The sequence below is a fragment of the Zootoca vivipara genome, chromosome 1 (assembly GCF_963506605.1).
Source record: "Zootoca vivipara chromosome 1, rZooViv1.1, whole genome shotgun sequence".
Classification (NCBI taxonomy): Eukaryota; Metazoa; Chordata; class Lepidosauria; order Squamata; family Lacertidae; genus Zootoca; species Zootoca vivipara.
The window spans coordinates 68,233,726-68,259,923 of record NC_083276.1 but is presented as its reverse complement, the minus strand read 5'-3'; the positions used below and the strand labels follow the sequence as shown (position 1 = coordinate 68,259,923).

At 39.9% G+C, this 26,198-nt stretch overlaps 1 protein-coding gene and 2 non-coding genes across 3 annotated transcripts in view; all 3 read left to right on the top strand.

Moving 5' to 3' along the window:
• Positions 1-22,699, top strand: part of IPO7 (importin 7) — a 41,802-nt gene extending 19,103 nt beyond the window's left edge. The window contains exons 9-25 of the mRNA XM_035119415.2: positions 284-418; positions 1,344-1,443; positions 2,024-2,100; positions 3,454-3,570; positions 5,033-5,122; positions 5,654-5,819; positions 6,978-7,138; positions 7,926-8,054; positions 12,908-12,974; positions 13,066-13,191; positions 13,507-13,604; positions 16,024-16,119; positions 16,656-16,876; positions 17,162-17,367; positions 18,016-18,222; positions 18,551-18,667; positions 20,337-22,699. Coding sequence (XP_034975306.1) covers positions 284-418; positions 1,344-1,443; positions 2,024-2,100; positions 3,454-3,570; positions 5,033-5,122; positions 5,654-5,819; positions 6,978-7,138; positions 7,926-8,054; positions 12,908-12,974; positions 13,066-13,191; positions 13,507-13,604; positions 16,024-16,119; positions 16,656-16,876; positions 17,162-17,367; positions 18,016-18,222; positions 18,551-18,667; positions 20,337-20,434 — 2,211 coding nt within the window. The 3' untranslated portion in view covers positions 20,435-22,699. The remainder of the gene's footprint in view (positions 1-283; positions 419-1,343; positions 1,444-2,023; positions 2,101-3,453; positions 3,571-5,032; positions 5,123-5,653; positions 5,820-6,977; positions 7,139-7,925; positions 8,055-12,907; positions 12,975-13,065; positions 13,192-13,506; positions 13,605-16,023; positions 16,120-16,655; positions 16,877-17,161; positions 17,368-18,015; positions 18,223-18,550; positions 18,668-20,336) is intronic.
• On the top strand, positions 5,345-5,525 carry LOC118075671 (small nucleolar RNA SNORA23). Its single transcript, XR_004691429.1, has one exon. It is a non-coding gene; the product is annotated as a small nucleolar RNA SNORA23 (small nucleolar RNA).
• On the top strand, positions 14,333-14,467 carry LOC118075676 (small nucleolar RNA SNORA23). The gene has a single exon (XR_004691430.1). It is a non-coding gene; the product is annotated as a small nucleolar RNA SNORA23 (small nucleolar RNA).
• Positions 22,700-26,198: the final 3,499 nt, after the last annotated feature.

The window sequence follows — 26,198 nt, the reverse complement described above, 5'->3', positions numbered from 1 at the left end:
TTTCTAAATCATGTGTGCAGAAAGCTGCCACCTAAACACAACCTAAGATTAGTTTTTAGCAGTTACAGTGGTACCTCAGGTTACATACCTGATCTGTTCTGGGGTGCCGTTCGCAACCCGAAAAGTACGTAACCCAAATAGCGCTTTTGCTTCCGGGTCCGCCGCGTTCATAACCCGAAAGTACGCAACCCGAAGCGTGCGTAACCCGAGGTATGACTGTATCAGCAAGATGCTTTAATCTTTAGAAACAACCAACAGCAGTTGTTCTTTTGCTTTTTTAAAGGTTTTGCTGAAAGTGTTATATCAGTATAAGGAAAAGCAGTACATGGCTCCTAGAGTTCTGCAGCAGACACTGAACTATATCAATCAGGGGGTGTCTCATGCAGTCACTTGGAAGAACCTGAAGCCCCATATCCAAGTAAGTTCTTTTCCCATCCTCCTATCTGAATGGTGACTGCATAACAGAATGAATACCTTAAGCCTTTTCTAGCCCTGTGTATTTTGAATTTGAACTTGAGCTGCTTGCTATGTTAAGGGGTTTTTAATTTGGTTGTATTGAAAATAATCCTCAGTAAATACCCATAGTTGTTTTCAAAGCCATCAATTAGAAGATACTTGGTGTGCCAGAGAAATTAACTACAGAAAAATACTTTAGACCTCTTTTGATTCTAGGTATCTTTGTAATATTTTATTTATTTTATTTTTTGCATATTTGAGACACTTGTATGTTTTTTTCCACAGCAGTAAAACTTCAGAGTTCATTAGATTATTTTTCTTTTCCCTTAAATTCTTTGTAAGGTATTGGCATAGATATTTAATAAATAATAATATATTTCTCAGAAATTTCGTATTGTTGTGTCATATGAAGCCAAAATAAATCAAATTTACATATAGTAAAAGTAACTATGTTGGCCATAGAAAACACTGAAAATCCATATTGGGGCAGTACTTGTGAGTAGGCCAACCAAATTGTCACAAAATAAAGTGCAAGCTTTCAAGTTCTTGAGAACTCTTCATTGCACTGACTAGATTACCATCTAAGGTGGTGGAGAATATATAACTGATGGTAATGCTGTGAGTCTGCATCTGGACAGAGTCTTAAAACAGTGTGGTACAGGATCTAATAGGCATCCAAATGATGTTCTTTTAGGTGTTATGCACAAAAACTGTTGGTAAGCAGCGGCGTAATAACGGCTAATTCAAGTTTTCATTTGATTTATTTAAAGTTCTGATTTAACTTGTTCAGTTTATGTTGTAGACTGCCCTGAGAACCTTTTTTTTGATAAGGCAGCCTATAAATGCCAAACATGCTTCTAACAAATTATATTCCTTATTATTTGCAGGGAATTATCCAAGATGTTATTTTCCCACTGATGTGCTACACAGATGCTGACGAAGAGCTATGGCAGGAAGATCCGTATGAATATATACGTATGAAGTTTGGTAAGTAGTTCAAAACTTAAGTTTATTTTTCCAGCTAGATAGTAATAATGAGGAGATGCTGTATATGTTAGGGACATTCAATCCCATCCCTCTAGCTGTTGTAAGAGAACTTTGCACCACCACTTTTACTATGGCATCCTGTACAAGGAACACAGAACATAATTGGACAGGTCTGTTCTGCTTGTCTTTTACAGGAAGCCTTCACAATAAAGGAAATGCCTCTCTTCACCCCTTGCACAAACTATTTTGTAACATGCAGAGGTTAATCCTAACGCAGAAAGTACTTTGTGGATATATTTTACAATACTTAGGTTTTGAAAACGAAATTAATATGTTTACTACTTCCAGTTACTACTTCCAACATGTTAGGCATTTTACAGTATTGGGATCTTTATATTATTGTTTGTGTTTTTTAAAATTCCTTGCATAAGTTGAAAGAGGAAATTGCTGCACTTAAATAACAAAACCTGGTGAGTGAGGACTAAAGTAGCTCTGTTGTCTGAATTCACTTCTTCTTTTGCACTAGTTCCTTTTATGCTTCAAATACCAAACATTTAGACTTCTGTGTTTTGCTTAATAGATGTGTTTGAAGACTTCATTTCCCCCACAACTGCTGCACAAACATTGTTGTTTACAGCATGTGGCAAAAGGAAAGAGGTATGCTTTTTAAGGATTACCTGTAATCCAAGAACAGTAACTTTTTCTGGTATTTGTGTGGGCCCTCATATAGGTTTCAGGCCCCAAATGTTTCCTATGATTAATACTTAGCCACTACAGTTTATATGTTATTGTCATGTTTAAACTGAATTCTAACAAACAGTTTTAATGCTGCTGCTGCTGTTAGAATTTTGTTTGTTTACTGAATCATCACTGCTTGAGCAGAGCCCAGGGTGATCCACAACAAAGAGCTGACAACAAAATTAAATCACTGATTAAAACAAATACACAACTAGTATATTCATAAAGGAACAATTATTAAAAACACAATGTTCACATAGCTGTTCAGGGTAAACGTGACCATATCGGACTATATATATATACACTATATACTATATACGTGAGTGGCGCTGTAGGTTAAACCACAGAGCCTAGGGCTTGCCGATCAGAAGGTTGACGGTTCAAATCCCGTGGTGGGGTGAGCTCCCGTTGCTCGGTCCCAGCTCCTGCTAACCTAGCAGTTTGAAAGCACATCAAAGTGCAAGTAGATAAATAGGGGGAAACGGCGTTTCCGTGCGCTGCTCTGGTTCGCCAGAAGCGGCTTTGTCATGCTGGCCACATGACCTGGAAGTTGTACACCGGCTCCCTCGGCCAATTACGCAAGATGAGCGCCGCAACCCCAGAGTCGGTCATGACTGGACCTAATAATCAGGGGTCCCTTTACCTTACCTATATCTGTCTATCATCTACCTATCTACACACACAGACGGACAGGCCTCTTCAGGAGGAGCCACACAACTGCTTTCTTCTAGATGGAAGGCACTACTCCATGCCATATTGCAGCATTAATCATTCCCTGGACCGCCCCTGTCAATCCATCACAGCTAGTTTGCACATGCCAAGAAGGATTGAGAAGACAGGTCCACAAAACCTCCATAGATACCCTGTCTACATCCTCAAGACACAGCAACTCAAACTGTATAAATATATTTATATGATTATGTAGTATAAAAAGTGAACAAATAATAAATGGATCCCACAAGATAGTGCTCCCGAATCTCACCAAGATCTGTTTCAACTGTGATATCAAATTCAGAGTAAATAGAAATGATTTTGCCCTAAAAGTGATTAGCAAATTGGAGGGGAACAATGTTCTTAAATCTGGGCTGTACTTAACTGGCCATTTACCATTTCAAAACAGCCATGTAGCATCTGAATACCTATAAAGTAACTGAGCAGTGTTCGTTTATTAGAAAAATGAAAAGAAATCAACAAATGACATCATAGACATAAGGATATTTTCTAATATTTTGAATACTAACTGAAATATCTAAAATTGTCTCTTTATACTAGGTTCTGCAAAAGACCATGGGCTTTTGTTATCAGATCCTCACAGAGCCAAATGCTGATCCTCGTAAAAAAGATGGTGCTTTGCATATGATTGGTTCTTTGGCTGAAATACTTCTGAAAGTAAGCGCACATTAAGGATAGTCAAAATATCCACTCAAAACTTCTCTGCCTAATTTTTGCCGTATGAAGAAGACACTTTAAAAATTTTGTAGCAACACATAAATCTTGTTAACTCAAGTAATTACAGTGGTATCTTCTCCCATGGCAACAACTATATTTACTAAAAACCCTTGTTAGCGCATTTTCGAAGTGTGACATGACTGGCACTAGTATCAATTTGTATTTTGCTATTGTTAGAGGAATGCTGATTCCTGGCCAAGTTTTGTGGCTGATTTATCACCTTTTGAAGATGGAGACCCAATATTTCCAGGCAGTGGTTAACAACGAATCTATATTGCCTGGCTAAATTAGATCCAGTCCATTGGATGGATGATGGACTGGATCTAATCTAATACTGAATCCTCTGACAGGCACACACAACTTTTGCACGTGTGGAGTGAAGTTCACCTTTTCAGCTACTTCCCTTCTTCAAAGCCCAGTGTGAAGTGTAACATGATGCCACACCGTCTGCTAGTTTTTCAATGTGTAGAAGATACGGGGGTGGGGGTGGGATCTTTTTATGCAGTAGGCTTCATGACATGTGGGAAACAGCAAAATGCTGTTGCATACTTATTCCAAATCCCAAAAGAAAATGAGAGAAAATATTACTCCCCTTAAGAGGCTTTCTCTGTGTGTGTGTGTGTGTGTGTGTGTGTGTGTGTGCGTGTGCGTGTGTGCGCATGCAGAGAAGTGGGGAGGGTGCCACCCACGAATGATGCCTGACTGCTAAGCCAAGCCAAAATGTGAACCTTTAGTAGTGAGATCTCTGACCGTCTGTGAAAGGTGGAATTGTGTTGCTGTAACTGACCAGGTGGGCAACCCTACCTTCCCCAAAAAACATTTGCGATTTGGGTGTATTAGGCTATTTGAGAGAGGGTTAATCCTATCAGGACTGGGACAAGAGTGCTTAAATGCAGTGTATTGGCTGTCTTGAATTTGCACACTTTACATAACTGCCAATGTAGGAGATGCTGTGGTGTAGATATCTATCTACCTCTTGACCCAGATGCTTGATTTTCTTATTGGATTTCTAGAATCCTATGAATTGACAATAAACTTTAGCACTCATCTAATTTTTGACACTTTCCATAAAAGGCTTTTGTTAAACTGAGGCTGGAGAATTTTTCTTCTTTCATGAATCATTTAAATGTTTGCGCCGGTCTGTCACAGGCTCTTCTCTTCATTTTGATAGTCTAGTTTTTAGCAGCTGCTGCTGCTGCTGTTAAATCTGGGAATTGCTAGTTTTGTCTTAAGTTCATTTTAAAATTTAACTACATCTTGACATACTCTTACTTTAAAATTACCTTCGCAGAAGGGTTAGCAATCTTAATTTTAAGAGGAATTATTTCCTTTCACCCATCCTTTCTGACAAGGTAGATTGATCTCTAATTGTCTTACATTCTATTGTCTTATATTCCAATAGAAAAAGATATACAAAGATCAGATGGAGTACATGCTGCAGAATCACGTGTTTCCTCTCTTCAGCAGTGAGCTAGGCTACATGAGAGCACGGGTAAGTTTCCTGCTAGTATAACTCCTCTGTGGGAGTGGGGTAGGGGTGCTGTGGTTTGTAAATTTTAAGAGTAGTTTATTGATGGTACAACCTGAAAGTGAGGCAGTTGGTTCTTCATGCAATTAAAGGCACCATGTGTTGAAGTTTCCTTTTTTAAGAGACCATCATGCAGTTTGTCACTTGACTCCTGACTTCTCCCAATGAAATGGTTTAAAAGGCTGCAGGCATTTGTGTGCGTAGCTTCTAATCTATGCCTGGTGGCATGGTCCATTTGCGTTCTGCTTATAGACCATGTTGCTCACATACAACCTGCGGCCAAAGAGCAACTTGAGATCATAGTACTGGTCTAGTGATGTCGAAAGACAAGCTTACCACTGATCAGCCTCCAAACTCTCATACATATCTATCTAAAGGGGAAATAAACATTTCAGTGTGATTCTAGCATTTCTGTCTTGCATTCATGTGTTTCACAACTGTTGTGTGGGATAGGTATGTCCATAATCACCTAAAATTGCATATCATATTCTCCAGGCTTGCTGGGTGCTTCACTATTTCTGTGAAGTAAAGTTTAAAAGTGACCAGAATCTGCAGACAGCCCTTGAACTGACAAGAAGATGCCTAATTGATGACAGAGAGATGCCTGTGAAGGTGGAAGCTGCCATAGCACTGCAGGTTTTGATTAGTAATCAAGAGAGAGGTGCTTTTTCATACCCTTTGACCTATCAAGTAACCTTACAGTCTTGTGCAGTAGTGGCAACCTTTTTTATTTGGAGGGCTGAATTTCCTTCGGTGGGGTTGCGGCCAGTGGAGTGTGGGGCCACCCCACTATCTCTCTAACTTCCTCTCCCTCTGCATTTTTGTGCACTTTCTGCCTCCCCTTCTCCCTCTTCCCTGTGCAGCAATTAGACTTAAGAAAAAAGCTCCCAGTAATAATAATAATAATAATAATAATAATAATAATAATAATAATAATGTATTATTTATACCCCGCCCATCTGGCTGGGTTTCCCCAGCCACTCTTCCAACAGAAAAATAAAACACAGTAATCTATGTGTTTGTAGTGACAATGAAAGCCTTTCCCCCCTAAGCCTAAGTTTTCTGTGGTTGGGAGGGGATTTTTCAAGGAGGTTGCAGCTGAAGAGAAAAACATTAACCTCCACATGTGCTTCAATTCCCCCTGAAAACTTCTTCTCCACACTCCACAGCGAATAGGCTTCAAAAAAATATTTTCACTGGTAGCTTTTTTCCTAAATCTAACAGCTTCACTGGGATTGAGGGGTGGTGCACACCAGATCCAACGACAGGTGCATAATTAGACTGAAGGAGGCTTTTGGATTCTCTCCTTGGAGGCTGAGGCATCTTATGCTGGGGAAGCAATATTCCTAGAGTAACATCCATAATAAGGATAGGGTGGTGGGTGGCAGAGGCACATGGTCCAGAGTTGGCAATCTGTTTTCCATATCAAGAAACTGAGCACAACTTAACCAGAACAGGGAGGGGGGAAAGTGTGGGGGAAGTGGTAGTGGTGTTTTGCAGATTATAATTTGTACATACGTTTGAAAAGATGATTGAAAGCTACATTTATGCCAAGAAGCTGAGCATTACTTGAAATGGCCTTTATCAGAGTGTAGCTTTGTAAAAAAAATGCCTAAAGTAGGGGTGGCCAACTTGGTGCCTTTCAGATGTTGTTGGGGCTACAGGTGATAGCATTCCTGACCTTTGGCCTCATTGGCTGGAGACTGATGGAAGTGGTGGGTCAACAACAGCTGGAGGGAACCACATTGTTTAAAGTACTTGCTCTTTTCCTGTAAGTTACAATAAAGTAATCTGTTTTCCTGCCTTTTTTTTTTTGCAGCTAAGGAATATATTACCCCGTTCATTAGACCTGTAATGCAGGCTCTTCTTCATATTATTAGAGAGACTGAGAATGATGATCTTACCAATGTGATTCAGAAAATGATCTGTGAATATAGTGAAGAGGTTACTCCTATAGCCGTAGAAATGACCCAGCATTTGGTAAGTCACACTATTTTACCATGTGCATGGCCTGCTGTCTTAATATCCTGGTGTTGTGCTAATGTAGACAGTCAATTACATATTCTAACCTGCTTGGTTTGCTGCCAATGTTAGTGTGTTGATGGTAGCAAAACATAGACAGGAAATTCTTTATTAAAGCATAATAGAGAAGATTTAAATAAACATTTTTTACATACTCTGAACTTTTCAATAAAAATGACTTAGTTAATACAACAAAAAATCCCAAATAGTGTTGTTGGGCTATTTTAAAGATTTGGGGTTGGGCTATTTTAAAGATTTGGGGTTGGAGCCAGAGTTACAAGAAGCAGAAGTCTGCTCTTGGGACTGTCTGCTGGAGAACAGGAGGAGGTAATATTTGCCATTTTCTCTTTTCTCTGGAAGGCTGCTCCAGGGGGATTAAGCTTGGGAAGCGGTGCTGGGGCCTTTGGGTAGAAAGCAAAAATCTCCTACTCTCCTTTGTTTAGCAGTCCCCCACCCCCCACCCATGCAAATGCTTAGCTTAGCTGATTTTTAAAAATAGATTTTTACATTTTTATCAGTGTGCATCCCTAATTAATAGATTTTTTTTAATAAAAAAATTAAAGCAAGCCCAAATTCTATATTGCGGTTGAGTTCTTCCCATCCCCACCCTGATACAAGTCTTATTTGATAATGTTCTTTTGCAAACTCCTGAAAATTATGTTGTTGTTTGTTACACTATGATTCTTTAGTGTGCTGTTGAGCTTCCTATAACTCTTAACTGAGATTTTATTCTTCCTCCTTATAGGCAATGACTTTTAACCAGGTGATTCAGACAGGGCCAGATGAAGAAGGCAGTGATGATAAAGCAGTAACAGCAATGGGCATCTTGAATACCATTGATACACTCCTCAGTGTTGTTGAAGATCACAAAGAGGTAAGAAATTTATTTTACTTGTATCCAGAAAAAGCTGCAAAATAGCCTCGTTTTAAGAGGCTTGGTAGGAAGCCAGCACCAGTATTTAAATTCTGTGAACATATTTTTATTGAAAATACATTACTATTCTGTTGTTAACCTTTGTTAAACTGTAAAAACAAACTCTGGTCCTGACTGAGTTTTACAAAACTGCTTTGCACTTTTATACAAATTATTTTTGAAGAAAGATAGAGGTCACAAGACAAACACCTGCTATTCTAAGTACTTCAGCACTTTGCAGATTCCAGACGGAATCAATACTTAGTAGAATTCATTTTTGTGAGGAACTATGTGTGGGCCTGCTGTGCTTTAAAAATAGACCCAAAGTTAAAAACCTGACCTGTATTAATGATATGAAACAAGTATATTTGCATATGTTTCTTAATATGATTCTGCTCCTAGCAATGGGGAAAGGCTGATAGCTTTTAAGACAGGGATGGGGAACTTCAACTCCCTGAACACTGGCCATGCTGTCTGGGGCTGATGAGAGTTGTAATCCAACATTAGGAGGGTCTCAGGGTCCTGATCCCTGCTGGGGACAGGGACTTTGATGTCATCCATAGAGCAGATAACAATACTTCATAGCCCTCTCTCTGGTTCATGAGTTTTCATAGGAATACAAGAGAGCCTTGCTGGATCAAAACTGATCTGTATAGTCTAGTTGGCAGCCAAATGCCGTCAAAAAGCATAGAAACACAGCAAAAAGCAATTGTATGTCCCCAGTATCTGGTGTTCAGCGATCCCACGCTTCTGAAAATGAAGTTTCCATTGAACTTCCTATTCTTTTAGATCAGAGCAGTCCAACTTGTCAGGAATGCTTTGATGGTGTTTCCTGCTTGGCAGGGGGTTGGACTGGATGGCCCTTGTGGTCTCTTCCAACTCTATGATTCTATGAACTTTTCCTACCAAGTGAGCTGCAAGAGTACTTCAACATGGAACCCATGGGACGCACATTGTCCTGTTGGCCATGGGGGCGGGGAGAGAGGTCAAAATTTGACACACACACCCAGTCCTCATGCTACCTTCCCAAAAGTGGCTAAGAAGGAGGTGCGAGTCTTTGGCAGGGTCCTAGAGCCCTCCTACTTCCTTCCCAAAGCTGTGAAAGGACTAACTAGGCTTTGGGAAGGAGGTGGGAGGATTCTAGGATCTCGTTAGAGCCCTCAGGCCTCCTTCCCAAAGCCCAGTGCCTTGCTTCCCTGGTTTTAGGAAGGCAGCGTGAAGGCTGCGACAGGGTGTGTGTGCCAGTGTTGCTGAGGGCCACCACAAAAGGCCTCAAGGGCCGCATGCACCCCTTGGGACATGTGTTGGACTGCCCTGTTTTAGTTCGTTACTGATCTTTGAATTCTATGACTGATAATTTTACTCAGAAAACTTGCTTCTTGTATATAAAAATAGCAGAGCCCTATGTACAGTAGTGAGTTCAAGGGAGCTTTGTTAAACTTGTTGACTGTGCTTTAGTGGTGGTGGGCAGTCTTATTTTTTTTGTCTTCCTTGTTCCTTCCCCTTTACATTTTATCTTAATGCTTTGTTGCTGAAGCTTCCTCACAAACTATCCCTATAATTCATTCATCCAGCCATCCAGCCATCCAGCTCCCTCCATCCCTATGGTAGCTAATTATTAGGATATGACCCTAGGTTTAGAAAGGGGTGCCTGGCTAACTTGCAGCTCCAAAGCTATTCAGGCGTGCCAGATGACACAGTAGGTATGAACAAGACAGGAGTACAATTAAGAGGCGATTTAAAGACTGACTTTGCAGAATTTCTATCATGCTGTTCCAGCTCCAAACAAAAGCTCCAGGCAGTTCATAACAACATAAAAACAAAGCTGTGAAAATAAACCAGAAAGCTAGATATATAAAAAGCAGTGGGTAAAACAATCAAATAGTAGAAAGCCTGAAATAATTAAGATGGTGGTAACAAATTAATTAAACAGAAAAGTATTCAGTTGTCACAATATATAAAGGGAGGGAAACAAATGAATCTCCCAGACTCTTCATTGTGCTGCATGAGTATGAAATGGCACACAGCCATGTTGACTAGAATCCTTCCTCCATCCTATTGTGTTGTGACTTTTTAGATTGCAAAACTGATTTTTGTAAGCTGCTCTGGGAACCTCTTTTGGCTGAATAGCAGGTTTAAAATGTTTCAGATATATAAATAAACAATAGATAGGTGGTGACCCTGCAATATCTGATTTCTCTGCATGCCTTGTATTTGAGACCAGTGGCTTCAGAGTCGTCATGTGTGCTTTAGGACATATGAACCTAGCAGGTGTGTTCAGTGAAATGGATGAGAACTTTGTTGAACAACCTTCTCTGTGACAGAGATAACAAGCCAATATGCTTAACCCTTTAGTACTCAAACATCTATTAAAGACATAAATTTGATCAGAACTTAACTTTTTTTGTTCTGATGCTTATAAAACAGTCCTAGTGTTAAACACTTCAAATAATGGCAGTGATCACCTTTGTAAATGTGCTTTGCCTCTGATTACTCTATGCTTTTTGAAACAGGCCACCCACCCAAGTAATTTGTGGTTGTGTGTTTTATTTAAAACTTATCCTTCTTTTGTTAAATATTTTTAATTAATTTTTAATTACAAAAATCCAATACAGTGGTACTTCTAGTTACGAACTTAATTCGTTCCGGAAGTCCGTTCTTAACCTGAAACTGTTCTTAACTAGAGGCGTGTTTCGCTAATGGGGCTTCTTGCTGCCGCTGCACAGCTGGCACACAATTTTAGTTCTCATCCTGGGGGAAAGTTCTCAACTTGAGGTAACTCTTTCAGGTTAGTGGAATTCGTAACCTGAAGCGTTTGTAACTTGGGTTTGTAACTCGAGGCACCACTGTATATGCCACATTGTATCAATACCAGATTACCCTGCACATTTCTCATTAACATTGAAAAATAACCAAAATGAACACATCCCCCCCCCAGTCACCGGATTTCCTTCCACCCCCTCTTCTGGTTCTTTAAATAAACCAAATCATCTTACCTTCCAGATTCCTTTATCCAATTTTCCAACTACTAAACAATTAAACTTGTGATATACAGCACAGATATTTTAAATCATTCAGACCGCTTTATACATTACACATCTATGCTTACGGGCTATTTCCCCTTTTAAAATTATCCTTACTGTTGCTTTTTGCAAGCGTTTAATCCATGTCGGCTGATGTCCCAATCTATTTACAACCACTGGCCCCTAAATAAAAATATTTCCCAGACTGTTACCCATTCTTTTTTCTTACTTTGACATATTTAAATCACCCCCAGAAGAAGATTCCCATTAGGACAATTCCCGATTTCAGCCCTCTTTCCTTCCAAATTTCTCTCTGTCTCCACGGTTGTGATTTCACTCAAATTTCTCTGTTTCCTGTCTGTACTCACATTTAAGGCTCCTCAAGAAGCTGCTACCAATTAGGACCATTTCCAATATTTAAAACCTATCCTAATCTAAGGTTCAGGGAAAGTTACAGCAATTCTATATCGATCCAGATATTATTAGCCAAGTTAAGACAAAAGCAGCAAAGATAAGGTGCTATTAGAAACCTTGTCCATTAGGGTGGGTCATAAAAAACTTTTTTGGGAAAATGTTTCCTCCCTTGATCTTATATCAGGCGTATGGTTTAAACATAGTCAAATTTCAAATTTGGGACAAATCGGTTAATATTTAGACCCTGCTCCTACAGATTGAAATTTTGCCTCACTACGAGTGATGAAAACATAGGAATTTGACTCATTTATTCCCAGTATGTTAAATTGTGAACTAATAAACATAAATTTTAGATTTTATGTAGAGCAATAATAGTTGCATACTATTATTTTCTGCAATATTTATTTATTTAAGATAAAACATGTTGATAATTTACATGAAAAACCAATGGTTTTGAACAAATTATATGGAACAATTAAGCAAACGGTGTACTAAACAAGTAAGCATAAACAATAAACAATAAAACATAATATTATGTGTTGCGTCAAAACACCACATTATACTTAATTACTTAGGTATAAATTGTACTAAATGCTTACATTTTTGTGTAATTAATAAAATTATGCCTTATGCAATATTATACATTGTACATGTACACCATATTATATCATGCTAAAAATATGCTTTTATGCCTTACACTAGATGTCTATTTTGGTGCAAAGTCCTTATTTGTCTCTTGTTTTGGAAATTTAGAGCGATTGTTCATTGTTGTTTTGATGGTAGCATCACGTCTTTTCTCTCCAATAACTATCCTAGATGCTCTAGTAACCTCCTTCACTGCACGTTCAACCATTTGCGAATGGCACTTGAATTTTGGAATTGTTAATGGAGTGGTCACAATATTTAACAGTTCATTGTTTGTCATGTTCCTGATTATTGGTGGCTCATATGTGCCAGTTTCCGACCATTTTATCATTTGTTCCATACAGCCGGCAGATACGACAGGCACTAGTGAGCCACCTGCTATGGCTGCATGGGCCAATTCTGAGCAGCTGTAAGTCACTGCTGAATTCTCCATAGATGAGTGCAGATGTAACTTGCCACAAATACCTTTTGTCAGTACTTAACCGATGTGTCCCAAATTTGAAATTTAACTATGGTTATACCATACGCCTGATATAAGATCAAGGGAGGAAACATTTTCCAAAAAAAGTTTTTTATGACCCACCCTATTGTCCATCCACCCTCATAATTTATAATCCCATCTAATTAATAGTTTTACTGTACTCCACTTCTGAAGACCCAAATCCGTCCTCCAATACTTAACACAAGCAATTTATGACATTGACCATGTTTCCTTTAAACCATTCCTTTCAGATTACCCAGCAGTTGGAAGGTATCTGTTTGCAAGTAATAGGAACAGTGTTACAACAGCATGTTCTGGGTAAGAGGTCCCCCCACCCTGCAGCTATTACTTTGCATGTGGTGCACTGATTGGATCAAGCCAAGGTTCATGACATCTTTTCCTGTTCCAGAATTCTATGAGGAAATCTTCTCCTTGGCTCACAGTCTGACTTGTCAGCAGGTCTCAGCACAGATGTGGCAGCTTTTGCCTCTGGTCTTTGAAGTATTCCAGCAGGACGGCTTTGACTACTTTACAGGTGAACTTCCTTGTTAGGTCTGTCTGCCTTCATTGAGCATAGGCAGGCCACTGCAGAATTGAATGATAATGATACCTTTTTGTACCTTGCAGCTTTTCATATTGACCAAGAGAACACATAAATAACAAAATAAATAAACCCTTCCAGTAGCACCTTAGAGACCAACTAAGTTTGTCATTGGTATGAGCTTTCGTGTGCATGCACACTTCTTCAGATGGAAGGATTTTTTTAAAAAATTGTTTCAACTACATCAGACCAACACGGCTACCTACCTGTAACATAAATTAGAACTGTTTATTAATCTTTTTACTACAGATATGATGCCACTGTTGCATAATTATGTAACTGTTGATACCGATACACTCCTGTCTGATACAAAATTCCTAGAAATGATCTACAGTATGTGCAAAAAGGTAAGTAACTCACTAATCCTCCTATCATTGTAGCTAAATTTATACCACTGGAGTGCTTTGATCTGCAGAACTGGCACTGCTACAGGTGCCACATAATATTTATTCCACATTTGTGAGAAATCAGTCATTTCATTTGGAGCGTCTTGCCTGTTGACATAAGGCAAGTGCCTTCGCTCTGTTCTTTTCAGTGTCTGTTTAAATAATTGTTTAGACAAACCTATCCAGACACCTTTCTTTTGAAAGTTTTTTAATGCCCGTCTTTAACTGGGGTTTGTTTGGAATTTTAATGTTGTTGTTTTTTGTAAACCACTTAGATGTTTTATTACACATAAGCAGTAGATACATTTTGCTGAATAAATAAATCCCATAGATATCCCTTATGCAGTATAGATCTAGGAAAGAAAGACTTGTGCCTTTCCAGCAGCCAATGCAAATTCACATTCAAGAGACTGCAAGATCTAGCAACTACACACAGACCTAGATAAGCTAAATTATTGGGACCTCTGGAATTGCATGTCCATTTTGCTTAAAAATATGTGGTGGATCCAACTATACAGAGTCAGTAGACCAGGAGTGGGGAACCTGTAGCCTTCCAGATATTGTTGGACAACTCCCATCAGCTCCAGCTAGTGGTCAGATATGAAGGGCCACACATTTCCTAATCCTGTATTAGTCCATAACCTCTTCTGTCATGCAGCTGTATTACTCTTTCCCTGAAGTGGATTAAAAAATTGTGTTTTGCATTTAGACTGTGTTGCTCACATACAACATGTGGCCAAAGAGCAACTTGAGATCATAGTACTGGTGCAGTGATGTTGAAAGACAAGCTTACCACTGACCAGCCTCCAAACTCTCAAACATGGAGAATGAATGTGGGCTGGACTCATACTAAGTGTAATTTAAACACATCTCTTTGTATTCAGGCTTCGGCTTACTACTGTGTGGTATTGTGGTTTGTTTTTTATCATAACCTTGCCTTCAAAGTCAGGTTATTAAAAAGTGGTGGATGATTTTAGTTGGATTAAACATGAACACACCAGTTTCCATTACAGCTGTTTTTGTACATGACCTCACAGTGATTTTGCAGCTGAGTTGAACTGGAAAATTATTCATGCTGTGGTTGACTACAGAAATCCCAGTGCCTTCTCAATTTCACTCTGCTAAACAGATTATTGAGAGCAGTTAGGTCTAACACCTGTGATTCCTTGCTAAGATGGGACAGGTGTCTGTCCCCCAACCTGCTCCCAAGTTTCAGGGAACTTCAGTGAAGAAGAAAGATTGAAATGTATGCACTTACATGCATGCAAAGGAGGTTCCTTGAATTGTGTCCTACTAATACACTATTTTAAACCAGAGATTCCCAATTTTAATGCAAACATCAAAAATGAGCTCTTAAGTGTATACTGGCTTTCATTTAACTTTTCGATTGGTGCTGTCAATTTTACTGGTACTAATAATGTATTTTCACACTAAGGTATATTCTTGCACATTAACATGCACACAGCTGCTTGCTTCTGTGTAGAAGAATCTCCAGAATGGGGCAGCATTCCTGGGTGCTAGATTATTCAGTTTTTTCTTCCCCCTCCACAGTCACACAGAAAATGCTATGTCTGTCTGAAATCTGGAAGAAGAATCTGTATATACAAGTCTGTTTCTTCACCTGGACCACCAGTGCTGGATTAGGCTTGCATTTTGTGTAGCTTTGTGCTCATTTCAGTTGGCAGAACATTTTCTATTTCCACTGAAATACACAGCAAATTATGTTGGTGAGAGGGACAGAAACACTCACATGTAAATTAAGTTCTGTGATATAATTACTGACAAATGTTTACCTAAGTTACAGTTGAATGTATAAAAACGGTCAGTCCCATTCAGATCCTTTACTGGCCAACCTAAGCAGGAATTCAGTTTTGTGGATGTAAAATAATATTCCCTAAGTGAAATCCAACACTGCTGTTCTACTTGCACAACAGCTTTTGATCTTGCAAAGCACCTGCCATAACAGAGAAAAGGAAACAGTCTTTACCAGTTTCCCCCTGCAGTCCCCCCACCACCACCCTCCACAGTGGTCTGGAGGGTCCCCCAATCCTCTGGAACAGATTTTTTTGGAAGTTATAGAAGGCAGCAGCAGGAAGGAGAAAGCAGTGAAAATCCCCTCCACTTACATTAGCAGACATCAGCACTGGATCAAAGCCATTCTGCAAATGGAACAGTAGTATTGGGATTTCAGCCAGTAACTTCTTTACACAATTAATATTTTTTTCATATGGTTCTGATACAAACAGTGCAGCCTGCCTGTGCAGATGGGAGGTAGAATGACTGAGAGTTTCCTTAACAATTTTTTTCTTTGAAAATACAAAGAATAAATGCTACTAAATATCCAGTACTGAAACTGATGGGGTATAATTGTATTTCTTAGGTCCTTACCGGTGTGGCAGGAGAAGATGCAGAATGTCATGCAGCAAAACTGTTAGAGGTGATCATTCTACAGTGTAAAGGTCGTGGCATTGATCAGGTAAGTGGAAAGGACTTTTGACTGCCTAAAATATATGATAGCTGCAGCTCTCTGGAGGAGACATAGTCACCTACCCTTTTCATGTTTAATCAAAAGTGAGGTGCTGGGCTTTGGGAAGGAGGCCTGAGGGCTCTAAACGGGTTCTAGAGTCCCCCCCCCACCTCCTTCCCAAAACCTAGTTTGTGCTTTTCCGGCTTGGAGGAGGAGGAGGAGGAGGGCTCTTGGATCCTGCCAGAGCCTTGTACCTCCTTCCCAAAGCCCTGTGCCTCACTTTGCTGGGTGGGGTGGGTGTCAAATTTTGGACTTGCCCCCCATGACAAGACAGTGTATGGCCCATGAGTTCTGCATCAAAGGACTCTGGTGAACCACTTGGTATGAAAAGTTGGGCTGTCCTGAGTTAAAGGAGGCACCTGGTTGGGTTATTAATGAATGTAAAAATCAGGGGTTATAACTGAATGTTGTTACTATAAATGTTTTGTTAAAGTATTGGCATCCTATATTGAAACATTAAGAGGTTTTTCCCCAATTCTCTGCAGTGTATACCTTTATTTGTGGAAGCTGCTTTAGAGCGATTGACCAGAGAAGTTAAAACAAGTGAACTGCGAACGATGTGCCTCCAGGTTGCCATAGCTGCTCTGTATTACAATCCTCATCTACTTCTGAATACTTTGGAAAATCTACGCTTCCCTAATAATGTGGAGCCCGTTACAAATCACTTCATTACACAGTGGCTTAATGATGTGGACTGTTTCTTGGGGTAAGTTTGTGTCTTGGGGATCACTGTGCTGGTGCACGGTGCTCTGAACTTTTTTATGCACAGGCAAGAAATTGTGTGCACTCATTGCTCTCACCCACCTTCTCATATGGCTTCTGCAGGGCTACATCTATTGGGGATAAGTAAAAAGAAGCTTTATTGTACATTCAAGACCTCTTTGCTCTTGCACTTCTCTGAATTAAGGTCTCCATTGGGTAAAATGCTACTTGCCTTCTTTTTCCTAAAGCTGAAAAATAATGTAATATGAAATTTCCTCTTGCATTTCAGGCTTCATGACAGAAAAATGTGTGTCCTAGGCTTGTGTGCACTTATTGATCTGGAACAAATACCACAGGTTTTAAATCAGGTTTCGGGCCAAATCCTGCCAGCTTTCATCCTTTTATTTAATGGCTTGAAAAGAGCATATGCTTGCCATGCTGAGCATGAAAATGATAGTGATGATGATGATGAAGCAGAAGATGACGAGGAAGCAGGTAAAGCATTGACCCCTCTGGTAGCAGTTCACCAATATTTATCATGTTCTGGTGACAGCTTCTCAATGAACTTTTAATTCTGGTACGTCTTGTCTTTTGATTTTCCTGTTCTTGCTTTTACCTCCTTGCTTTATTTGTTCTCTTTCAAAGAGGATTCAAATGTTTGTATCTTGGCCTGTCATCTGCTTCTTTTTCTGTTTCCTATGTTACACACTATATTTGCTATGATCACTCATTTTGTATTTCCTCAGCTTTATCTTTGTATTATGAACACTTTTAATATCAGACCAAGTAGCTTAGTTTTTTGTGCCAAGTATCTTTACTTTTCATTTTGCTTTTTGAAAAGCAAACCTAAGCAGACTTCACTGTTGCTTCATTCCTTTTCACATTGTCCAATTTTTGTCTTTTTCCTTTTATGTCTCCGTGTTGGGCTTTTATTTCTCATTTCACGCTGTATAGTGCAAACTGAGAAAGTTTTCATCTAGGGCATTGTAAAGGTATAGAATTTTCCCAGATAAAAGCAAAACAGAATCCTAGACCCTAGCCCTAGATTAAAATTGTGGAATTGTTATGAAGTACAGATATTACATAAATTAATGGAGAACAGTACACTGCTGTTTTTTATCCTTGAGCCATATCTTCTTACAGAGGAACTTGGGAGTGATGAAGATGATATTGATGAAGATGGACAGGAATATTTAGAGATTCTGGCAAAGCAGGCTGGAGAAGATGGAGATGATGAAGATTGGGAAGAAGATGATGCTGAAGAGACTGCTTTGGAGGGATATTCAACCATTATTGATGATGAAGATAATCCTGTTGATGAATATCAGATATTTAAAGCAATTTTTCAGAGTAAGTCCAACTGCTGTTTATCTTGTATAGAAAACTGGTATTCTCTTTTTTTTGTGCGGCAGGAACTCCCATTGGAATTGGGAATTGGGGTGGCAATTAGGTGTGCAATTAGAGTTCAGGGAGGAATGTGATTTAAAACTGCAGCTGAGGCATTCCATCACACTGCAAGCATGATATGGGTTAAGTTTGAAAGTGGGCAGTTTTATTTGGTCTGTGAGTGAAGAAATCTTACTTTTCATGTTGTGGCACAAGAAATCATTACCTTGCTGAACTCTTAGCCTATCTTTAGTCTGTCTGTTAAATGTCTACATGTCTCTTTGTTCTGTAGCAATTCAGAATCGTAACCCTGTGTGGTACCAAGCATTGACACGTGGTCTTAATGAAGAACAAAGAAAACAGTTACAGGATGTAGCAACTTTAGCAGATCAGCGAAGAGCAGCCCATGGTATGCATATTTTCACTATGTTTGATATAATCTGTTACTATTAAGTGCTGGCTATAGTATTAGGGACGCAGGTGACACTGGGTTAAACCCATAGCTGCCAAGTACCCCGTTTTCCCTGGGAAACCCCCGTTTTTACTTACCTTTTCCTGGTGGTCCCCCGTATCACTTTGTTTCCTGTTTTTCTCCGTTATTTTCTCCTGCCGACAGCCATTTTTTTCTTTCCGATTTGCCCTTCTATGGGCACCAAAAAAGGCCGCCGCCGGCTTCAAAAGTCGCATCTACGCATGTCCGGAAGTGCATAGACGAGACTTCCGGTGTTGGCGGCCATTTTTGGTGCCCATAAATGGGCAGAGCGACACCAGAAGTTGCGTCGACGCACTTCCTGACATGCGTAGAAGCGACTTTCGAAGCCGGCGGCAGCCATTTTTGGTGCCCATAGAAGGGCAAAGCGACACCGGAAGTTACGTCGACGCAACTTCCGGTGTCACACGGCTGCCGGTCCCGGATTCTGCAGTCCGGGACTTGGAAGGTAAAGTTAAACCACAGAGCCTAGGGCTTGCTGAACAGAAGGTCGGCAGTTTGAATCCCTGTGACGGAATGAGCTCCCGTTGCTTGGTCCCAGCTCCTGCCAACCTAGCAGTTCGAAAGCACGTCAAAGTGCAAGTAGATAAATAGGTACCGCTCCAAGCGGGAAGGTAAACGGTGTTTCCGTGTGCTGCTCTGGTTCGCCAGAAGCGGCTTTGTCATGCTGGCCACATGACCTGAAAGCTGTACGCCCAGCTCCCTTGGCCAATAACGCGAGATGAGCGCCACAACCCCAGAGTCGGTCACGACTGGACCTAATGGTCAGGGGTCCCTTTACCTTTATAGTATTAGCATTTTATTAAGGGACCTAAAAGTTCTCCATCTCATCCTGTTCTAAGAAAAAAGAGGACCTGCTTGTAGGGGACAAGCTTTGTGTTGAGCTTGCAGCTTCTTGAAGTACCAATTCTTGAAACAGAAATTTCTGGGCTTGATGCCACCTAATTGACCGTTGATGTTTTCCTGGAAGTCACATATGCATGTGTATGTGTTTTCTAGAAATTCAGATGGATAAAGGGCATGGCTGTGGACCTGCCTGTCTTCCAAGTGTTTTTGCTTTTTTGTAAAAAAATTAGGATTCTCTTTCTTTGCCGTTTGGCAGCTGGTATTTGTGTCAAGTTTGCATGCCCTGTTTCTCTTTCTTGCCCCTGATACAAGTGGGTCTTTGCATAGGATTAACAAAGTTAACGTTCACCATTCAGATTTTGTAATACCTTATACATTCAGAATTGTAGAGTTGGAAGGAACTCTGCTGAGGGTCATCTAGTCCAACCCCCTGTAATGCAGTAGTTAAAAAATGAAGCTTGGATTATGTATTTATTACTGCTTTTATAACTCTTCTTTCTTCCAAGGAACTCAAGGTGGCATACACATTCCCCCCACCCCACCCTTTTTGGGAATTTGAACCCTGATATTTCATGTCCTAGTATTCTGCTTGAAATTGAGTTTGTCTCTGAAGATATTTGAAAATATAATTTCTTATTTAAAAAATGGAAGCCCTTCATTGCTTGAATGTGTACATCAATACAGCTGTGACAAGACATGGTTTGTGACTTTCAGATAATTAGAATTTTTCTCTCCCTTTCAGAATCCAAAATGATTGAAAAGCATGGTGGATACAAATTCAATGCTCCAGTTGTGCCAAGTTCATTCAATTTTGGTGGTCCAGCCCCAGGAATGAATTGAATTATCACTACTTTTCCTCCTACTGTGTGATTGTAGTGAAGAGCTTGTGTTCCTCCCAATAGTGGTTCCAGAACTGGTTCATGTTATCTACAGCTCACTCTAAATGAATTGGTAGATTGAACATTTTAAAAAGAAAAGCCAACCCGGGAAGTGGGACTTGATCATGCAACCGAATACTGGAAAGGTTTTATGAAGATAGGAAGAACCTGACACTTGAGCTTCAAATGACACACTGTGGAAATCAGAAATCAAGAGGTAATGTCATGAAGACAGCTTCCTTTCTATGAAGAAAAAAAGGCATTGGCTGCAGGACTGTTGGAAAGGTCTCATTTACAGTACACAAGCTAGAAGGCCAATTTAATTTTTACACCTGTGGGACTATGAGTATTTGCCCAATCTTTTCCCCTTACCCTTTCTCCTGCTGGGTATCTATTCTTTTAATGTACATAAAGGTAATTGGATAGCCTTACTTAACACTTCATCATTTCCATTTATCAAGATTGTTCATATGTAGAATATCGGACACTTATTGTAGCACTACATAACTGATTAAATCTGTAAATGATTTAGCATTTTCATATTGAAACAAGCCTGCTAGCCTATGTACAAAAATAGCAAAATGTTTGTTTATAAAAAAGGGATGTTCTGGGGAAAAGTTTCAAATTATTTAAAACTAGCAGTTTTGTACCTGGTGACTTTGTGGTGCAGTCACCACTGGTTGTGACTTGAATTTGGTTATGTACAAAAGGGGTTAGTGGTATTTCATTGCTGCTAAAAAAGAAAAAAAATGGCAACACCCTCTGTGTCCTTTGTTTTTTCTTAAAGCTGTCAATGTACAAGTGGAATTTTGGATACAGAAACCTTCATGTTTTAAAGTGCTGAGAGGGGAGTTCATTTTCTCAGCAGCATGTGAAATCTGACATGAAGATTTGCTCTTACAAGAGTGTATTTTGAAGTGTGGTGGTGAACATCTACATATGCAATCTATTAAAAAAATAATTTGGCTAACGGGTTGGATCTGATTGAAATTTATTCCCATATTTGGGAATATGATTATTCTCATCCTTTTCTAGGACCTGGGTAGAGGTTTTAATATCTCTATTCTGTCTCTTTTGTTTTCATACCCACCCCACCCTGGCCTTGCGATGTCCAAAAGCAGACATTCTTTCATTTGCCTGATCCAGCTATATCAGTGGCTTGGTTCATATCCCAGCTTATTGTACCAAGATATGAACAAGTATTTTGCGTGAGCACATAACCCTTTCACGTAAGCTGTGATTAAAGCAGGGAGACTCTAACTGGGGTTTCCCTTTATATCTGAACTGGTAAATGGTGGTTACCAGTTTCAGAATAAGCCAGGATCACGAACAGTGTTTGAGATTGGCTTGTTTGATGGATAACTGGCTAATCAGAGACTTCCTGGTTTAGTTGTGGCTTGCACAAAGGGGCTGCATGCTTGGGCAAAAAGATTTGCTCATATTCCAGCTTATAAAGCTAAGGTATGATCATGTGAACATGGCCTTACGGTTACCAAGTCTCATTTTTGAAGCTACAATTTGTTCTCTCTTGCCTCCAGGTGGTATATTAGTATATTAACTAGAAAGGTAACAAAGTCCTCCCTACTGGGACCACTATGAAAATGATTCAGTGAAAAAGCCAACATCAAAATGATGTGTTTGGCCTGGCTTAGGGCCCATTTATAAAACACATATATAAAATCTTAAATGCTGAGGTTCTTGATCTTGCCTTGAGATCACTGGTGTCAAATATTTTAAGTAAAATGTTTTCCCCCTCCTGGCTGTTTTTTTATTCAATGTCATCTGCTGTTACAATTGATGCTGAACAAGCTACCTTAATTTAAGTGTAAACCTCCAGAACTTTAAAGGCAGGTTGAAAAATGATCTGAATTTATATCTATAAAATGAAACTGAAATGAACATATATATTATGATATTCAAAAATGCAGTCTTCGGAAAAACAATTTGTGTGATGTGTGTTTGTTTTGTATGTATCTATTTTGGGGGGTGCTTGGAATGTAAGGGTTCCTAACAGAATACCTACCTCTCACTTGTCTCAAGCCAGACGAAGGGCTTTCCCTTTTCACTCATGGGTTCATTTTTGACTTTGGGCTTCAATGTGGATTGGATTAAGGCAGGCTTATGTAGCATCCAAATTGCTTGAGAGAGGACGATCTTCCATCTATCCTTTCATTCAGGTTCTGGTCAGACTAGCACAATAAAGTTGGATTCCTGAACCTGTCCTGTAGACATTTCGTTGCTGTTCTGTCTTTTGAGCTTTTTAACATTTCATGTCCTGCGGATTTTCTTTCTTTCTTTCTTTTTTGTAGCGGGTACAACTTTGCAAATGCTTTGTTCTCGTTTGGACATCTCTGGTAAGGTTCCAGTATTTAGAGAACTGGGCCCCTTGGGTTACTGTAATAAGACTTTTTCTCCTTGGACTTAGCACCACAGCTCCTAACAGCAAACAGTAGGAGCACACACTTATTGAGTAGGGTTAATGTGATTTGTTAGTTAGACTGAATTCCCATCAGCCACAGCCAGCATGGCCAGTGGAATCTGGCCCCATTGGCTACCCTAATATATTTACAGTGGTACCTCTACTTACGAATGTTTCTACTTACGAATGGAGCTCCGTCCGCCATCTTGGATGCAGTTTAGATAGGATTTTTTCTACTTAAGAATTTTTTGATAGGGTTGCTTCTACTTACGATTTTTTTCTCCCAATGCATTCCTATGGGATTCGACTTACAAATTTTTTCGACTTACAAATGTGCGTTCTGAACGCATTAAATTTGTAAGTAGAGGTACCACTGTATACAAATCCCATATAGTGTGTGGTGGCTTAGTTTACATTGCAGAGCTGAGTAACTTAGGGAGGCTTGCAATACTTATAAAACTCAGGGTGATCCAATGAAGTTGAATGGTGAAACTGGAGATAAGACAAAAGTTGGCACTACTTCACACAGCATGCAAGTAAAACTGCCATTTGTTACAGAAGATTGATGCCCAGCAACTTGAAGGGCTTTAAAAGATTAGACACCTCATGGGAAAGGGTCTCAATGGCTACTAGCCACAATGTTTGTATTACCTCCAATAGCAAAAAGCAATTTGCTTCTGAATACAGTACTGGTTGCTGTGAATCACTTATGCCATTAGTGGGTTTCCCATAGGCTCCTAGTTGGCCACTACAATAACAAAGGATCAGTAAGCCTGGTCTGATCCAGCAGGGCTGATGTTCATATGCTTAGGGCTATGTATTTCCTTCGACAACCCTAGGCAGCTTTTTGGCATGAGGTAAAAAACTTGGGGAGCAAAATTCTGTTTGACACAGAATATAAAAAGGTGTCAATACTGTACTGTTAAATGTATGTATCTGAACTCATGCCTGCCCAGCACTCATGTATCCATACATACACTATCAAAGAAGTTTGGGATCTTTTGCTGGAGTTATAACATGCCTCAATTTATGAACATGTGTTTTACCCTTAACCTTATGCCCACAAGAAGTTCTTACACAAAAGGAATAAAGAAAGCTTGCTTTATTACGGTATATGAAATAAGTGTTCTCGAGACAGAGGGATGCCAATGGGGTGTGCCTTTGGGAGTAAAATCAAATGGTTGGAGAGATACAGCACCTGCTGTAGAGGCCAATACAGGAAGTATATTTTATTGCATCTGGGGCAGATGAAGGCATCCTGTTCACTGGTACAGATACACAATAGTATTTCTTCTCTCTGCACTTCTCCCAACTTTTTTTCACATGTGCGGACCCTTACAAGGTTAATACATTTCCTGAATGCCTTCAGGATGTTTGTGATAAGGCTGGTTCTAGGGTCAAGGAAGGTTCATAATGGGGAATCTCATGTCATATTTAAGTTATGTCAACTTTCCTCTGCCATGATCTACAATAATAAACTATAGAGTAAGTTCAAATTGACACACACACACCTATTCATAATACATGCAAACTTCAGCTTATAAAGTTGTTATCCTGAAATCATTATTTGCTTATAACTCGATACACGACAGTAATGCCAAGTTTCTTATGCCTTTATTTCATAAAATTTTATACTGCTTGTGAAAAATCTGTGGTTTACAGAACAATAAAAGTACCAGTAAAACATTTAAAAATAAAAGATAAGCAATAAGCTAAAAACAAAACACCTCAACATCCTGCATTGCTGGCTAGGCTTGTCTAATCAAAAATGCACTGACGAAGCACAGTGAAAGTACCTGCCTGATTTCAATAAGCAGGGAATTCCAAAGTGTGGGTGCAAACATTTTGGAGCTTTTTCGTATGCTCTTAAAAGACCTGTGTGACAAACCCCATCCTCTTGGTTTCAACTGCCAAACATGTATGGGAAAACACATGCTACAGCAGCAGTGCATGAAGATGCTCTCAATGTGTGGTAGTAGAAACTATAGAGCTGCTATGACCATGTTAAGATCACAGCCCACTGACTCAGCAACAATAATTTAATGCCCTTGTCAGTAATTAACCTGAACATCTTTGAACTGCCACAGGGCTCTTTGCAGTCTAGTTATTGCAACCCAGATGGTAAGGATGCATAGGGATTTATTATTTTTTTGTATGTAAGCAGTACTATGATCCAACCTCACAAATATATGGATACTCTCTGGTTGTTCTGACACATTTTACCAAATCCTGGTGTCCTTTCTTCATTAATGAAGGTGGCCCTTCACAAATGCATGCTTTGTGTACAAAATAGCACACAATGGCTTCTGAAGCAAGGTATTAGTAAAGTAGCTATTGCAGTTTTCTTTTTAATTTTATAGAATGTTTAATCTAAAGTACAGTAGTAGTTTTGGACGTAGTCACAATTGAAACATTACAATCTGGAATTGAATAAATTCTGCCAAGTGATCTCGGACCAATCACACTCCTTTTCAGCCTAACCTACACTACACGATTAAGGTAAAGGTAAAGGGCCCCCTGACCATCAGGTCCAGTTGTGTCCGACTCTGGGGTTGCGGCGCTCATCTCGCTCTATAGGCCGAGGGAGCCAACGTTTGTGCGCAGACAGCTTCTGGGTCATGTGGTCAGCATGACAAAGTTGCTTCTGGCGAGCCAGAGCAGCGCACGGAAATGCCGTTTACCTTCCCGCTGGAACGGTCCCTATTTATCTACTTGCACTTTGATGTGCTTTCGAGCTGCTAGGTGGGCAGGAGCTGGGACCGAGCAACGGGAGCTCACCCCGTTGCAGGGATTTGAACCTCCGACCTTCTGATCAGCAAGCCCTAGACTCTGTGGTTTAACCCACAGTGCCACCTGGGTCCCTACACTACACTACACGATTATTCTGAGGTAAAACCAGGAGAGGGAACCATAAAATGCTGGCTTGAGCGTTTTGTAAGAAAATGTGAGCTATAAATCTTTCCCTTAGATGGAATGTCCGCTTGTGCACGATAGAACTGCAATGGTGGAAAACTGCCCCCTCTGTGAACTGTGAAGGTGAAACATGATTCCGATGCACAGTATCTTGCAAAGCACGCCTACTACGTTGTCTGTAACGTGGGAAATCGTCCATCCTGCAAGAGGTTTTACCTATGTAGGAAATGGCTCCAGCCGATACATAACATCATCAATATGCATGATGTCGATTTACGGGTGTGTGTGGGGTGATTAAAGGACTTCCTAAGGCAGTTCAACCCCCCCCCGGGTGGTTGTAACAGCCTTTCTCAGGGTGAAAAAGTAAAGACTGGCCTACCCCCTACCCCCGAGT